The sequence below is a fragment of the Dermacentor andersoni genome, chromosome 2, assembly GCF_023375885.2.
Source record: "Dermacentor andersoni chromosome 2, qqDerAnde1_hic_scaffold, whole genome shotgun sequence".
Lineage (NCBI taxonomy): Eukaryota > Metazoa > Arthropoda > Arachnida > Ixodida > Ixodidae > Dermacentor > Dermacentor andersoni.
Genome location: NC_092815.1, coordinates 52,374,533 through 52,391,721, shown reverse-complemented (window position 1 = coordinate 52,391,721; position 17,189 = coordinate 52,374,533). Strand labels below are relative to the sequence as shown.

The 17,189-nt window shown below is 46.0% G+C and overlaps 1 protein-coding gene across 1 annotated transcript; it reads right to left on the bottom strand.

Moving 5' to 3' along the window:
• Positions 1-8,408: 8,408 nt before the first annotated feature.
• Positions 8,409-9,299, bottom strand: LOC126542607 (beta-alanine transporter-like). Its single transcript, XM_072286125.1, has one exon. It carries the CDS (start codon positions 9,297-9,299, stop codon positions 8,409-8,411), a length of 891 nt encoding a protein of 296 aa, XP_072142226.1.
• Positions 9,300-17,189: the final 7,890 nt, after the last annotated feature.

Below are 17,189 nucleotides of genomic sequence, written 5' to 3'. Positions count from 1 at the left end.
GCAAGTCCTAAGACATCTGTATTAATTAACCCATTTCTTTGATTTTCTTCCGCGTTTTTCAGGAATCAGATATCGTACTCCACTAAATCACGATGAACGAACTACGTGCTTTCAGCACGCAGTTCTCATTCCCTATGCAATACTATAACTTCGCCTACCTGTTTCCGTCGCCAACAATCCTTACTGGCAACTTCACGGTCCTGAAGATTTTTTTTTTTTTGTCCGGTAAGAACTGCCTTAAAATGCAATCGCGTATCTTTGTGCACTTGCAGGATGCGTATGCACCAGATACTTTCTGTACAGTGGCTCTACATGTTGTGCAATCAGATCGTAGCGAGATCATGCGAAATCTTAAGACTGCAGTTGGCGTGAGACTGCTTCTGGAATGATTCAAGGATGATGAAGCGTCACTTGTTTCTGGTATAAACAAAGGAGAAGGCAGCCGGTTTGAAAACAAACAAACAAACAAACAAACAAACAAACAAACAAACAAACAAACAAACAAACAAACAAACAAACAAACAAACAAACAAACAAACAAACAAACAAACAAACAAAACAGCTGCAGTCTTTATCAATATGCATCAAAATGACGAATACGGGGACTTTTGTCCGCGCTGGCCTTTTCCAAATCATTTGAAACTATGCCGACGTCTCGAAACGAAGCTGAAATTTATCTGCCTTGACTGATTGAAAGTCCCGTTATCTCAAACACAGTTGTCTAGAAGGTGATGCCTTACAGCTAGATGACTTTGACGTGGTCTTTTGAGTGCTGCCAAAACAAAAAGAGCGAGAGAAACATTGTGCGTGTTGATGTATCTTGATTATTATACCGTTTGTTTCAGGTTTGGTGGATGTCGGGAGTTTTCATAGCGGTACTTCTCTTTTTGCTTCGAGTGATCTCGTCCTCAAAGAAATGGTCGCCGAGCGCCACATCTTTCATTGGCGCCCTATTCCTGTCGCAGAAGACTGGTAAATCTTCAGTTATTGACTTCCTGGCGAAATATTTAGGTTTGTGGAGAGCGTAGGAAGTTGTCTGCGTTCTTTTAATGCACGCCATTTGATGTATCATGCTTCTTTTTCATTGACGCCGAGGCCAGAAGATACAATAATTTTCTTTTTGGCATTGCCCAGAATCTATTGCTGGCGTTTACTAAAGAGTCACCTATCGCAAAAATTTTCATTCTGGTTACTTTGATTACTTCCTTTTTCCACAGACGACGAGAGTTGCGCATGTTTTTTTTTATTTGGTAACAAAACTGTGATCGCGTTTAGTATGTGCTAGAACGATGCTTCTAATTGTGTTTCCATGGCGCATGTGTTTTGTACCTAAGCAACGACAAGGAAATGAAATAGGTCACAGTCCGAGCAATTCTGGGGAATTGTTCTCCCCCACACTTTTATGGAGCTTATTACGGCAACAAGAAGCACACGTACACGCCATACTTAAGCAAGAATGTTTTCTAATAGTAACTAACAGTATACATCGGTGGTACACAGCAGTACACAAGCATCATAGCTCTCAATGCCTGCCTCATGTAGCCTCACGCGGACCGCCTTCTGGGTCAAGTGCTGATATCTAGGGACTTACGCAGTGTGAGGAGAACGACGTCGCTAAATGCACAGTACTGGTGTTCACGTGGGCCCCATAAAAGAGTTCGACAGGCCACGTGTAACCCGTGTGCAACTTATCGTGGCGTTTGGAATGCATTCGACATTTTCCTGGTCGCAAACACCCATCCAGCGATGTGAATTGAATTTGATGCCTACAGGAGACTAATATAATATCACTGCTGCTCAGGCTGTAAGGATTGGGAGGTCAATCCCACCGTTCGTAACCAGTTGTCAAGATTGGAGTCGGGCATGAATTAGATGGTAGCTGGCCCCTGCCGTCGTCCAACTTATCCACGCTGAGGACGTTGTTGAAGGAAAGGACTGCTTCTCATCGAGAACGAGGAATATGGGTTTATTTACAGTATCGACATAAGGACGTTGCAGTTCATCAGTCTAGCATGACTGCGAGAGAAAAGTACACTGAGCAGCTGCACAACAGCGGTTTATAAACACTCGGTCCTCCCTCGATCCCAAGGTAAGGGAAACGTTCGACCAGGCACCGTAGACGAGCCGCCTCTTTGCGCGAGGGCACACACACACTTCCGCACAGGTTCACGGTCCCCAACCGAGGTCAGACGGTCTTCGCATAACTCGGGGCTGCCGTCAGGAACGGTGCGTGGGAAGGGGTCTCGAACTACGTTCCCTCGGGGACTCCCTTGCTCACAGCAGGCCGGGTCGGCGGTGGCGTGTTCCGTCACAAAGCCTGGTTCGTCGAATTCATCTCGGCAATCCCGCGACGCAGAGTGGCGGACGCGGCGTATTGTCCTTGGTACACAGTAGACTTAGTGACGCCGTTTGGCTTTCCAGGAAAAGTCGACGCCGCTGTCGCACCTGGCTGGCAAAACTTGCACCTCAGTGGGCCGTTCTTAACAAGGCTGATTCCCTGTCTCGAAACCGCGTTTTCAGGGCCACCAGTGAAAAAGAGCCAGAAGCCAAGCGTGCGCATGCTGCTCACCATGCTTCACTTCTTCCGGATTTCGTACTGCTTCACGGGCGTCTACATCAGCTTCCTCAACATGCCCCTCCTCGAAGTGGCTCCGGACACGAAGGAGAAACTCCTGACGATGCTGCAGTCGGGCCACCTGCAGTCCTGCATCTGGGGCAACTCGGTTGGAAATGCCACTATCATTTGCCACCACCATTTCATTATGAGGCGCGTCGTAGAGGGGTACTTGGGAATAAATCGGACCACCAGGGGAGCTTTAACGTATGGACACCGGCTTCGGAATAAGGTTAAACAAAACTCGATCACACTCTCTCGCGGGATCCGGTAGCGTCACAATTACACCGAGCGGCATAAACCATCGATTTAGCAGCGAGCGGTCGAACAAAGCGTCACGAAAACTCATCTAAGCTTGCCTTGGCCTCCAATAGAGGCCGCCTATTTATGTCTACGCACTCCATACATTATTTTCATTAAGTATAATTACCGCATTTTTGAGCGCATAACCCACCACCGCGTATAATACGCACCCCCACTTACAACAGCCTGGAAAGAAAAACAAAAAAGAAAAAAAAAATATCCCCGCATATAATCCGCGGAAGTAACCGCATACAACACTGCTAAACCTTTGCAAAGACAGTCTCCATTCGCGGATGAACTCCTCGTCCACGTCGTATCTTCGGCCAGCGGCTCTGTTCCCCCGTTCTTCAGCGATTCTGACAAAGCTGGGTTCACACGCCGGCCGTTATCGCGGACGAATCAGTCACTCACATGATATCTGAAGTGAATCGGATCACTTCGCAGCTAGCACTCGCACGACAGCGGAATTTGCTATCGTGCGAGTGCGGAATCCGTTATCGCGGGATCCGTTGTCGCCACAGCGGAACCCGCTGTCGTCCACGGACGGGCAAGCCCTCGCAAGCACAACGGAGCAAACGCGACGAAGTCGAAAATCCCGACGGTGATTTGGCTCACCGCTGTATCGCGAAGCACTTCGCGCAGACTGAGGAAGCGCCGTGGGAACGGGTGACGTACGAGTCTGCCGCCGCCGCGTGCGCAATTCGCTAACTACTAAACGCAAAATGGCGACCCGTAAAGCGGAGGAGGATGGGCGACCGTGAAAGAGGGAAGAAAAAAGCTTCAACACGCAGGGATGGGGACGAGGTTGAGTTTAGTGGCGGATAACATTGCCTTGATGTGTGGCTTCGCAGCAGCGCGCGCTGAGCTGCCGTGAAGCCACACTTCATGGCACAATTCGCATATAAACCGCAGCCCCCTTTTTTTTGAAATTTTGGTGCTTTGGACGCTTCGCACGTGAGTCGCATCACATGGAAACAATTTACTGATAAAAGTGAGAACGCACGCTCTTCTACCTGACAATAAAAATTAATGTTTTACTTTATAAGGAGGAAGCTTGGGCGTGTTGGTGATTCAATATCGACATGTTTGCACAGCGCAAAAGACGAGGACTGATGGTGTTGTGCTTTTCCTTCAGTCCTCGTCTTTTGCGCTGTGCAAACATGTCCATAATGTTATATGCCTGGAAAATAAGCCTATGCAATAGCGCCGTAGTTCAATCGAAGTCAGGTCTGCTGAACTTCAATTCTACTGTACCAGCGGGACGAAACTGACTGCGGTTGGGAGACCGCGTTTAGTGAAGCTTCTTTTTTTTTTGTGTGGCGGGCGAAGGTTGGCAAAGTCACCCAATATAAAATACAACAGTTGTATATTGATCCGGGCACGATGAGACGTCAATAAAGAATATATATAAAGCGAATTACAGATCATCTCTTGCAGTTCGGAAAATCCACCTAAGAGGGCCTTATCAGCTGCCGAGCTAGAAGAACGGACCCCGCATACGCGCAATTGGTTACGACGACGCGCGATACATTGAAAAATCTCATAATTACTATTACAAATTGTAAATAAAGGTGTCTTCAGTAATAAGGTGCTTTGAAACATTGCTTGAATGCTAATCGCGTTAACGTCGATGAGATGCGCACTGAGCTACTGGAACATTTTGCCATTATTCATTCATGGTCTTAAAGAAAAGCCAGAAGCCATGTCTAGGAAAATATATTTGCCGTGAGGTGGCGGCCCTAACCGAGACCTGTTATGCAGGAAGGAAAATAAAAAGTGTTTTGGGGTTTTACGTGTCAAAAACACAATCTGATTGCGAGGCCGTAGTCGAGGACTCCGGGTTAATTTGGCCACCTGGGTACTTTAACGCGGCCTAAATCTAAGTAGGCAGACGTTTTTTTTTTGCATTTCGGCACCATCGTAATGCGGCCTCCGCGGTCGTGATCTAGCCCGTGACCTCGAGCTGAGCAGCGAAACGCCATACTCACTGGACTACCACCGCGGGTGGATGTGAAAACCATGAACAACATTTACGAACGTTACGTTATGGCTGCATCGAAAACGTACAGCGGCGGATTAGGAGCACATTGCTTCGACGGCAGAATGTCAAGATAAATGCGTGGGAACACTCATCTTAGCACCCGACCTTATAACTCGGCAGCTACAACAAAGTTTTGCTCTTCAGTACTGGGTTACGGGAATGACTGACTGACTGACTGACTGACTGACTGACTGACTGACTCACTCACTCACTCATTCACTCACTCGCTAGCTCACTCACTCACTCACTCACTCACTCACTCACTCACTCACTCACTCACTCACTCACTCACTCACTCACTCACTCACTCACTCACTCACTCACTCACTCACTCACTCACTCACTCACTCACTCACTCACTCACTCAATCAATCAATCAATCAATCAATCAATCAATCAATCAATCAATCAATCAATCAATCAATCAATCAATCAATCAATCAATCAATCAATCAATCAATCAATCGTGTCATATTTGTAAAAAATAGCATTTCAACAACTATTTATTGCTCCCGTCAAACAGAGACACAGTATATATTGACGCTGAGGATTTCTGCTCTTCAATCGGCTCTCGCACACTCTGGAATTTTTTATTGAGAGAGTTTCGTGAGTGAAGATGCCATCTATTTTCGCATTGTTATGAGTGCGTTTTCGGCGTCAAATACGAAGTCCTTATTTCTCTCTTGTAACATGCTCTGCAATAAACAAAAACTTCGGAGTTTCTGTTCATGTTTGCTTTTTGGCCACCTTTAAAAAAAGAGTTGACCGAATTTGGAAGTGAATGGAAACAAATCGCAGTCAAAATGGAAGTCCCGCAAGGAAATGTGGATCCAGGAAGCCGAAAAACCCCGCGATTAACGTTAGCTTTTATTAGAAGAACAGCACAAATCTTCACTACACGACCTTATGATTTGTTGTCACTATGTTTCGATAACCAGATAAGAAAGAGAACTGCTACTCACCGCGAATTCATCGCTGCGTGCTAAAGACTGCAGTTGGTTAATTAACAAACCGCCATTGTAATATGTTTTAAGCTCTTTAAAGAGGTTATTTGTCGTTCTTTTGGATTAAAAGCTATATTAACCCTGACAATCTCCACAAACCACTTGACCCAGAACTGTGTGACAGTAGGTATTTTTATGTGATATACTAAATATTGGCGATGATGTCTCGTATATTCTTAGGGCACATTCTGTTGTTCTTGTTGCTGTTCATTTTTTGGGGGTGGGGGGGAGGTCAAGTAAAGTCAAGTTTGAGCTCAGGATAAGAAAAAAGAATAAGCGATATATCCCATTGCATTCTCAACAGTAAGTGATGCAAGGTACGCGGCTCCAACAACAACATATGATCGAGGTGTACACAGGCTCCCAAAGGGTTTGGAGAAAGTTATACTATCGTGCCACAGACAACCCCGGAGTGTGCATAAATATTAGTCATCTATAGGATCGCTGTATACGATATTTTCGAACGTTCCGACAGCGCTACGAAGGTCGTGTAAAAGAGCAACTACGCTTTACTGCAAGCATAAATGAATCTTAAAGTACATGATAAAGCTCCATCATGTCCACTAGACCCACGAATTCTCGTAATGCAACCTTTGAGCTGTTCTGTATGCGTAATTTGCATAATCCCTAAGTCAGAAACAAACTGGGGGAGATGGTATTGCATAAAGGAACATTAACCTTCATTCCTGTTTGTTTATTGACACCAAAAACAGTCCTATTGCCAATGAGCGTGAAAGTCACAGACCGACGCGCTTACACAGATACCTAAAACCCAGTGGCCTTTGGCTCCCATCACTGGCACTGAGTTGATGACTAAGGCATCAGCTAAGCGCATAGTTTAGGAGCATAAAATGTCCAAATATGTAGGCATGTTACGTACCAGTAGTTGTCTCGGTAGCTAAGCTAGCTGGGTTTTTATTTTAATAATGCTCGTAATTGCCAAGGATTCTTCACTTTCACAATGAGCGAAAGCGGCTTGATTCTCGGGAGGATCAAACTTCTACGAACTTCTGCGAAGTTCGCAGGTCGCTTGTTCGGCGGTTGCATTTGTTGTCTTTGTTTTTCTTTTTCTTCTTGTGCATCATCGATGTACTGATACGTCCGCTACCTCACCGGCATTAATGACAAAACAAAACTGATGTCACTTTCCCTTGCGCGCATCGCGAGTTTCTGCACAGGCTCCTTCCCGTCTATAGCTTCGAATTGAAACGAATACTCTTTGGTCTTTTAAACTGTGAGTGGCATGGAATAAAGATAACTGAGTACAACTTTACAGTTTCATTGATTTCATGGGGCGTTGCGCTTTTAAATTAACACAACTGGTCTGCAGTCGTCCAATTACCTTACTAAAATAAATAGGTCTAAAATATCGAAACATTGTGCATGTGCGCTAGCAGCTTCGGCGCAGTCAGCTAAGCGGATGGTACCAAGTTCCATTAGGTTGGCATTTATAGCTCTCTTTAAAAGGAATGTGCACATGGCCTAAACTGGCGAAGGCCAGGAACTGCCAATTTCAACATCAGGCAACAAGCTCGGCATGTGAACCACAGTTTGCGAGGTGACGTTTGCTGGAGTACTGGCCCGACCTTACGAATTCGTTTTCAGCATCTTTCATTTTAACACATTTGTACTGAAATAGAACAGAATTTTAAAGCATACATGACCATAAAAATTCAATCAATAAAGCGGAGTTTTACGAGTAAATCAGCGTACTCCGAAAGTCTCGTTCAGGCAGCTAAGTGTGCTGCAACCAGTTATTGGACGTGAATCAATTCGTGGGTCTGGCTAATTATCGATACCGTTTGAAACTTTCTTGCTGCGAGTTCGATGTCCTTTCACGCGCAGCGGCGAAAGGCTTCGTTGCATAATGTAGAGGATGTCCTTGTGTTTTCCCATTTCCTCGGTGACATTCGTGCCAACACTCGTCTCATGCAGCTGCATTACGACCATGATGTTCGCGAGAGCTCTGACGACGGATGCCATCGTGAAGCCGAAGTCCTCCCGGCCGATAGACTTGAGCTGTGCCAGACAGGCGGCCAGCACAGCTCCCGCGCGGCCGCTTGTGTAAGCGCTGCACATGACGGCGCTGCGAACGGCGGTGGGAAAGGGCTCTATGATGTAGAGGTAGTTGTTCGGAATAAGGACGCTGGCCGTCGCCTTGGCTGCGATCACTAGGACGTAAGACACCTCGACAGGATTTGCATAGTAGCGATACCGCAAATCGCGGGCCCTCCTCCCAGAAGAGCCAGCAGGATCAGCAGCAGCTTCAGCCTTCCACACGAGTTCAAGGCGTAGTACATGGCCAGGTAGCTTGGAGCCAGTACAATAACGGACGTAATCCTGACAACACCCTGTTCTTGAAAGTGGCTGCTGCTCATAATGATAAAGAAAGCGAACATAACGGTAAAGTTCGAAAAAAAAAATACGCTGACCGCTCTCACACGGATCACACCCGACTTGGCGATGGTCCTGAAGGACAAGACATGCTAGCATTGCTCCTGCTCAAGTCTGACCTTATGGTTTTAACAGCCGTTTCCGCTTCGGCGCGCCGCGCGCCCTTGATCCTGGCCGCTCTGAACATGACAACGTCGGCCTCCTTCACGTGACCCGTACAAATCAGCCATATAGGTGAGTCGTAGACAACCAAGGAGGCCGACAGCAAAATCGTCGTGGGCGCCACAATGATCACCCGCATTAAGTGCCATCTGATATGTTTTTGCAGTAGTGTCAGCAGCAGGAACAACGTATCCACCATGAGAGCGCCCAGGGAGCAGCCGAAGCCGATGCAGAATGTGCGTAACTCGTGTGGTATGATCTCGAATAGCAGGATGATAGTCAAAAGGTGAACAGTGCTGGCACATGCCGAGCTGACAAACCTGATGACCAGGTAGAACACAAACGAATGCGTGAAGCAGCCTGCGGCGGAGCTCAAGGTGAGCCCCAGCACGGCTCCCATGATCACCGGCTGGCGACCCGTCGTGCATGCGGCGTAACCGGACATGGGAACGACGAATAGCGCGCCACTCATGTATACCGCTTCCGCTAGAGTCAGCAGCCAGGTCCTGCGGCACACGAGGCTCCAGAGCCTGCGCGCGGACTGCTGTTTGGACTTGTCATCGTAATCCCACGGATCGCAGTGAACCACCGTGGTGTCGTCGACGTGACCGGGGTGCGCGTAGACGAGGCGCGCGCTGTATCGCTCGGCTTCGTCGACGGGAATCGCGATGTTTTTCCAGAGAGGCACGGACAGGTTCGCGTAGAGCTTGGTCGGCTTGCACCAGTGATCCACGTGCGGGCAAATGAACTTGAAGACGTGGTTGTGACACTGCAGTACCATAAGGGCCACGATGCCGTAGCATAAGATACGCCGCTGGAAGTTTCCGTGGCCATAGTGTTTGCGCTTTGCTGCATCTGCTTGGTCTCGAGTTTCGCATCCAAGTTATCCAATACACCCGCTATGCCCGACACAACCGTTGACCCCGACATAGCTGTATTCCGTGATGCAGCCGTAGTCCACGACACAGCCGTGGTCCCCGACACAGTCGTGGTAATTATCTCCGACTTGGACTGACAATGAGAGTTCCTTCTCGCTTTTGCTCGGCGCATCCTGATGCAAGGAACGGGAATCATCACTCTCGAATCAACGCTCGAATTACCGTACAAGGGCGCTATAACGTAAAACTATTCCAAACTTTTCTATTACAATTCTGCAATCAACCCTTCGCGATTGATCAAAAACTTGTTTGGACCACCCCCATTTCACCTGTCTGTCACGCGACGTCACGAAAACCGCGATAGCTCCCCATCTGATATAACGTGTACACACGGATTATGCACGATTTGACCGAACAAAAGAAAAATAGCTGTTTATGATTCGACGCCTCTTCGCCATTAGCCCTCGGCTATTGGTCAAAAGTTCTCGGGCTGCGCCCACATCACCTGCCTCTCACGTGACGTCACAAAACCGCAAAAGCTCACCGCGTCAAAGTGACGCGTACGCGATAAAGATGCATTAATATGCCGAACAAAACTGAATTTTTCTTCTGAATAGCCACAGGCTGCCCCGTTCCGATAGGAATAAAAGATAGATGTCGCCGATCGCTTACGCACTGGCTACTCGCTCCTGTCGGTGAGCATGGGTTTACTTGCGTGTAATAAGACTTTTTGCGTGGCCGTGCAACGTTTTCGAGCGCTTTCGGCACGTTTACGACCTCGTTCTGCCAACTCTTCTTTGCTGAGGATCCGTTTTAGCGTCATTCTTAAGTTTCCGTTGCATGTCGCCGCGATTGTCCACGAGCCACCGCAAGCAAAGTAAGGGGAAGCGGACCAATCGCAGACGCCGGCGCCACCCTCTTCATCCGGTTATCGATTTTCAGTGCAGTGGCTCGGCCCTATCGAATCCCTCTCCACTTGAGCGTGCTCCTCGCCTCTTGTGAGAAAATTAGATAAGACAAGCCGCTCAGTGTAGGCAATGTTATTCGTTTTTCAAGCAAACAAAAGTGACCCCCTATGAACGAGGAGAGTGTTTGATTGGTCTGTTCAGACAACCCTGCGGGTGACCGCCCGATGCTTGCGTCGGCGGTTTAGCAAATTTGACGTCAGGAGATTTGAATAAAAACCCCTGGAATAAAAGCCCCTGGTTTGGTAATATCTACGCTAAGCAACTACATTTGCTTAGTCCCCGAAACGGGCACACTGATGTCAGGAATCGGTCACTTGGCCCCAACGAAATGCTTAGACACACTAGTGGGGAATGAGTAAAGAATCCATCAGTGGGAAAAGACCACGATCTAAAGAAAATATCAAAATAATGTAAGTGTCAAGTTATTATGCTCGTTATGTCTACAAGGATTAATTCCCGGTATATGTGTGCCGAAATTAGTCACTCAGTCCGATTAATTTCAAATTCTGAAGCTGAACTCTTAGCGTTAAGACGCGTCTCGGAGAAACGAAGGTCATCGCGTAGCCATTTTTTCTGTTTGCCAGACGGGAGTGATTATTTCGTGCGCTATGGTATTATTGGCTTCAGCATTGCGGAAAACTTTGTTCCGCGTATCTGGGAAATCTTTGCAGACACACTAAAAATTCGCTAGGAGAAGCTTGGAGAATTAAGAGTATCGGAGAATTACAGTTACGTCGAGGAAAAATAAGCGCAAGGAAAAAATGAAAACGAACAAAGTACCTCACTACGGCAGTACTCAGTGAAAGTTCTCCTAGAGCACGCGCATTTGGTTGGGCGCGATGCTTCAACCTTAGATGTTGCGCGCTCTCTCTCTTCATAATTCTATCAACCAACAAAAAAATTTAATTGTATGGCATGGATTCGAACTATGGTTAAAGTAATTACAAGCATCGAGAAAAAGACACGGAAAAAGCGTGCTTTCTAGCCCTGACGCCGTAATGAAGCCTTTATATTAGACATGCCTTAGTGAAGCTACTGGACAGAAGGCTTTTGAATATTCCTGCCAAGAGTTCTGTTTGTGTGGAGGAAACGCACGAATCGACCTAAATATGAGCCATATACGCAGCGAAAATATTGAAACGCCCCAACTTGCATGGACCCGAATGTTTTAGCCCTGCAAGAAGGCACACTACAAACAAAAAAATATAGGTAACCTATATTAAACGTGAGGTGACATGCTTAGAACCATGAACGAAGAGCGAAGTATTTTCTATGTTGGCACGCGGAAGCCGCAATAGGTATAGGTAATATTAATATCTAATAACTGCAAGTAGCGCCAAACCCTATCGAAAGACAGTTCACACGCACTGATGCAACCGCTCCTACAAAAGAAGGCTCTTCCTGTCAAGGAACTAATCATACCACGTCATCGATTCTCTCAACGTCGATAACCCGAAAAATGGAAATAGGCAGCTGCCCAGAACTCTTCAAGCTGGATTTCTGCCTTACAGTTATATCGATTCCCTTACCACCTCAACCAATCTCTTTCTTAGGCAGGTGACAGGCTAAATGTGCCATGTTTCTACAGCAGAGCCGCTATTTTACTATTGAAGACAGCGGTGCCATGTGACCGTTGCGACTTCGCAGGCACAGTGCGCGGAAGCGAGTGTCGGCGTACGGACGAGAGGTCGAATTCTCAAAGCATTCCTACCGTAAGTGCTCTTTGCGATTGGCCAGTCACATTCGTTAATAATATGTCTATCATGACCATTGGCGGAAATTTTCTCTCGCAAACAATTCTAGCGTAAAAGCTTTTCGCCAACATTTGCGTAGGTCTGCTAATGGGGCTGAAATTATTGTGAGTAAGATGCACATGTTAGTTTCTGTTCTGAGTGACTAAGTCCTTCCTATCTTCCATTTCTGTGTTGCTGTCACCTCCCTTCAGAAGAGTAGGCAGGTGTTGTGCCCCTTCTGGTGGCAGTTGCCAGCCTGCTCCTCGCTTTCCCTTTCCTGATACCTGTGTAAATGTGTATATGCGTTCAAAACAAATAATAATAATAATAATAAGTGACACAGGTGAAAGACATAAATCATGAAGCTTGATAGTCCCGAAGCTTATTAAGTGCTTTCTTAAGGAGTGGTAATCCTTTTAGTATTCAGACATGCAGGCACTTGGTGTCCGGTAAATTGCATGAGTTTGGTTTCAGAATCAAGCGTGGTAAAAGAGCTCACGCTTGATGAGTCTTTCAAGGTGGGTTATCGCAGCGGCCAGCTCGTTCAGGGAGGTTTATTATTCCTGGCGGGCTTAGCTACAGCAACTGCTTCGCTTTAGTCATTCTAATGTGAACACGAAGCGGAATCACTATTCATCCACCAAACAAGTGCTGAACAGGAGTGAAACTATAAGGTTTAAGTCGGTTCCTTTCATATTCGCCCCATTCCCGGTAAAGTAACTTCTCGAAATAGAAAACAGAAGGCGACACTAAGTTACGCGAGGGTGGTTGTGCTGGAAGAGGGCATGCGATACGCTTCGAAGTTATTCGAGCACGCTAATTCTAAAGGAGCACGGAGAATCAAGCTTATACCATGGGCAACGTGGATTTCGTTAACAATTTCTTGGCTGACGGTAAATCGGCGAGCAATCGGTAAACCAGTTTAATGTTAGAGACGCAAGCAAGCATAAAATCGGACGTTAAATACTGTGACGTGGGCGCGAGTGGTAAGGTGAACAAAAGGAAAAAATAAATAACAAATGCTCCATTTGGTTGCGTCGAAATTCAGGAACAACAATAACAACTATAAGGCACTAAACGGGGTCGAGGCATGTCTACCTAGCCCTTGAATACCATTGCTATAGAATGTTCCAATCGATTATACGTTTATTTCTGCGTCTTTCAAATAAGTAAAAACCCGCCGCGGATCTATCCCGCTTCGTGGGATTGGATTGCGTAAACTTCATTAAACCTCCGACAGGACGCGCGTCAGCGCGAAGCGGGGTTATATTTAACGCCCACCCTCGGCTAGATCAGCGCTTTTCGTTAACGGAGTTATACTCGTCTTTTGTCACTCATACTCGTCTTTTGTCACATACGTTCATTTGACCTTCCCCGGTTACCCTGCTGACTTTTGGCGGTAAATCATGTGCCATCGATTTTGCTTGCGTGGTTAGTTGCGGGAGCGCGCAGTGGGACAGGCACATGCTGCGAACTGCAAAAAGAAAAAAAGAAAAAAAAAGATAAAGGGCAAATGGTTCACAGCCAAACGTGTTCCCCAATTCGACATCCGCTTGTTTCTTCTATCCTTTGAAGCTTTAAGTGTTTACTCTTTGCGCCCATATCTGAGATCAATAGATACGCTCGCTGCAGTGCTGCTTATTGATTACAAAAAGAAGAAAGAACTCTTAAGAGTACAGCTGTGTCATGGATACACTGAAAGTTCCGCCAACACAGCTTTGAACCCACGCACAGCTTCTTGACAGTGCGTGACCACTAAAAAGTCGAAGTTTGCTTGGACTGTGCTCTTAGTCCGGCGCCAGAATAGCGTTACCTATTAACCTATCGCTGCTGTGTTCCGCGTCGGCTTCATTGCACGACGTGCCCTTGAAGTCACTGCAGGTCCTTCACGAGTGAAAACCGCATTCGGTGTCTGTGTAAGCCTTCTGATCACTAGTGTGCAGGTAGATCTGTTTCTGGTTGGACTATTAAGAACCTACTCCTGTTTTTACGGCGAAGCTGTTAGCGCGACTAAATTCGCTCGAAAAGGTTATATGAGTGTCTTCGATGTTTCTTGGGAAAACTATGTAATCCACCGAGCCTATATTGTTAGGGAATATTGGGGGGAAGGGGAGATGGGTAAATCAGGAGTGATGTTCTGGTATATAGTAAAGTGCATGGATTATTTAGCGACGAAATAAAATTTGCAAATGCTAGATTTTGGCTTGCTTAGAGGCACTTGGTGTAACGCTTACAAGCATTCCCCGCCCCGCTGCCCAGGAAGAACCAAAGGGGACATCAGTATTATATTTAGGGAGAATGGCGGCTATGTTATGGGTGATGTATGGGCCGAAAGTAATAAACCTTTAGGATAACGTGTGGCATGTTATTACTAAATGATAGTTTTCTTGCCCTTTAAAGACATTTATAAGAAGCACGCACTTTGTTTCCGCGGTGTCCTGTGGGAACTAAATACGACACCAAAATTAATTTTGCATGATGATGAGCGGCATGTTGTGGGTGATGTACGATCGAAATGTGAAATGTGTGGCTTGATTACAGCCTTTGTAGAGCATTACTTATACAGCCATTCAATAGCGTTAGAAACGTATAGAAGCCGCATGTGAAGTTTGTCTCCTGCCCCGAAAGAACTGGATGTGCAACGGAGTTTACACTTCGAGGACATAGGGGACATCTTACGGGGGAGCTTTCAAGAGCGTCAGTTTGTAGGCGAGTGCTCTATAAACATTATGCGGCTTCTATTCGCAAACTTTCTATGTGACATCGAAATCACATTTGGTGGAAATTGGGGCTGCGTTAGGGAAAAATTGATGGGGAAGCTTTCTAGTGTCTGCGTTAAATTTCCGGATTTCCGGATAATTACTGATTGCTCCCTAATTTATCGCGATATATGAGACGTGTTGAGTGTTTCTCATTGTCCTCAGAGAAGTGCAAGTGACACTGACTCCATATTTGGTGGAAATTGGGGCCACTTAATGTAGGGTGTGTCTACAGTGTTCAACACCTGCACGTCGGTTAATTACGACGTTATACACATGTTTTACCTTTTACGCAGACAACAAAAAGGGACGCGCATACTAAGTTGGCATTCGATCGGGTCCATGTCATGAGTCATAAGCGGGCTACGTATTAGGGAGTGTGGTTTGATTCCTGGCTATTCAATTTCTTCATACGTGTCGGGGTGGCTTAGCGGCTATGGCGTTGCACTGCCAAGCACAAGATCACGCGATCAAATCCCAGCCAGGGTGGTCGGATTTGATGGAGCCAAAATACAAGAACGCCCGTGTACCGTGCATTGGGTGCGCGTTAAAGAACTTTAAGTGGCCAAAATTATTTCGGACTCTCTTACTGCAGCGTGTCGGACAATCAGAGCATGGTTCTGGCACGTAGAACCCCAGAATCTAATGTAAAAATTATTTATGCATCTGCTCGAAAGAAATAGCATAGCTGAAAATTTGGCTGTGATTCTTCAAGATCGCACAAGTATGCTGCGTTTGTTTTATATTGCGTAGCTTGTCTCAAGGCCTTCTGTGAAGAATTTGTCTGTCTTAGGACGGTTTTCTCTATTCAATGAGTTTTCATTATGCCGTGTTTACTTAACGAATGTCATAGTTATTCATGATGAGGCTACTAACGATCCTGCAGGTATCTCAACTGAAATAAAATAAAGATTGGGCGGGCGGGGAGTTAGACAGATGCTGCAGGCATTGTGACATTCATTTTCGAAACACGAAGGTAAACCGCAATTTTCTAATGACCACATATGGGTAGTGCAGTTTTTACATTCGGTAAGATGCAACCGGGTCCAGATTTTTTTCTTTTGCTTGCTGTACCATCCTTTGTCGAATTGCTGCAGGACATTATTAACTAAGTTTTTTATTGGGATCACGTTCTAATAAAAGAGCTACCAGACGCCTTGAACGGCAGACTGCGGCTGTCTCAGAAGGTGGAGACAATGATCGTATGTGCACTGCGGAATTTCATGCTGCTGCTGCTGCTAGCAACCAGTATTGCCACAAGAACGTCAGACGATCTTGAAGGTAGGCACTGCACTAATAAGTACATTACCTTTGTTCTCTATACGATCTTTATCGTGGTTCTGCACATATATGTATATATATATATATATATATATCTTTTTTCAACGCAAACATCTTCCTTTGATTGCGCTTGTGTACAGCGCGTTTAGTCGCATTGTTCCACTGAGGCATTGTGTACGTGATCAGTCGATCGTAAACCACCGACTAGAAAGCGCCATTGCAGAGGAACTTGCTTAGACAGTTGAGGCACATAAATTGATAATTGCAAAACGCAGCGCGAGTTATACTGGGATACTGATGCTGTTACACTGTGTCGGTCCTTTGTGTTGTTCTTGTTTCGTTGAAGCAGAAGTAGCATTTAACTGCCAACTTATGCCAATACGATGCGAGCATCTTATGCGTCAGAGTAGACGATACTTTCTTGAGTTTGCGAACGCGAGAAACTGGCGCGAGTGACACTGCGACTCCTACTATGCTTAAATAGATGCACTTTATATAAATATTTGTTGGAAACAAATTGACTGAAGCTTGATAGAAACAAACTTTTGATTGTAGACTGTCCTTGGAAAGGTGCACTGTCATTTTACTTTGGAAATAAATTGATTATCAGAGGAAAAAATCGAAGGCCAAACGTTCTCGGTTCAAATTTTATGCCCAGAATTTGTCTTTGACGAGCTCATACTGTCGTCGGTACGTGTTTCCCCACCTTCTGTTCAGGAAAACTCCACAAAATGTATCAGATTCAGTTAATTCTTGTTCATTTTCAAACATAATATAAGCTTTGTGTTCGGTAAACAATTGACTACCTTGCAGTAGGCGCTGCCAAAATCAGCGGCGTCACGGGGAGTTGGTAAGATAAATTTGGTTGGTACATGTGACGTCACTACCCGTATCTCAGTTTTACGACCTCCGGGCACACTAGGCCACTGCTTAGGCGAAGGAGGACTTACCTGCCATCACATAGATGTAATTAGAACGCCGTCCGAGAAAACAAAGCGCAACGCTAGACATTGATATCGCGATCAGTGCTTTGTCGAAACTGCCCGTATTTA

Coding starts and splice junctions, on each gene's coding strand:
- LOC126542607 (XM_072286125.1), bottom strand. CDS start 9,299: ATGGTACTGCAGTGTCACAACCACGTCTTCAAGTTCATTTGCCCGCAC.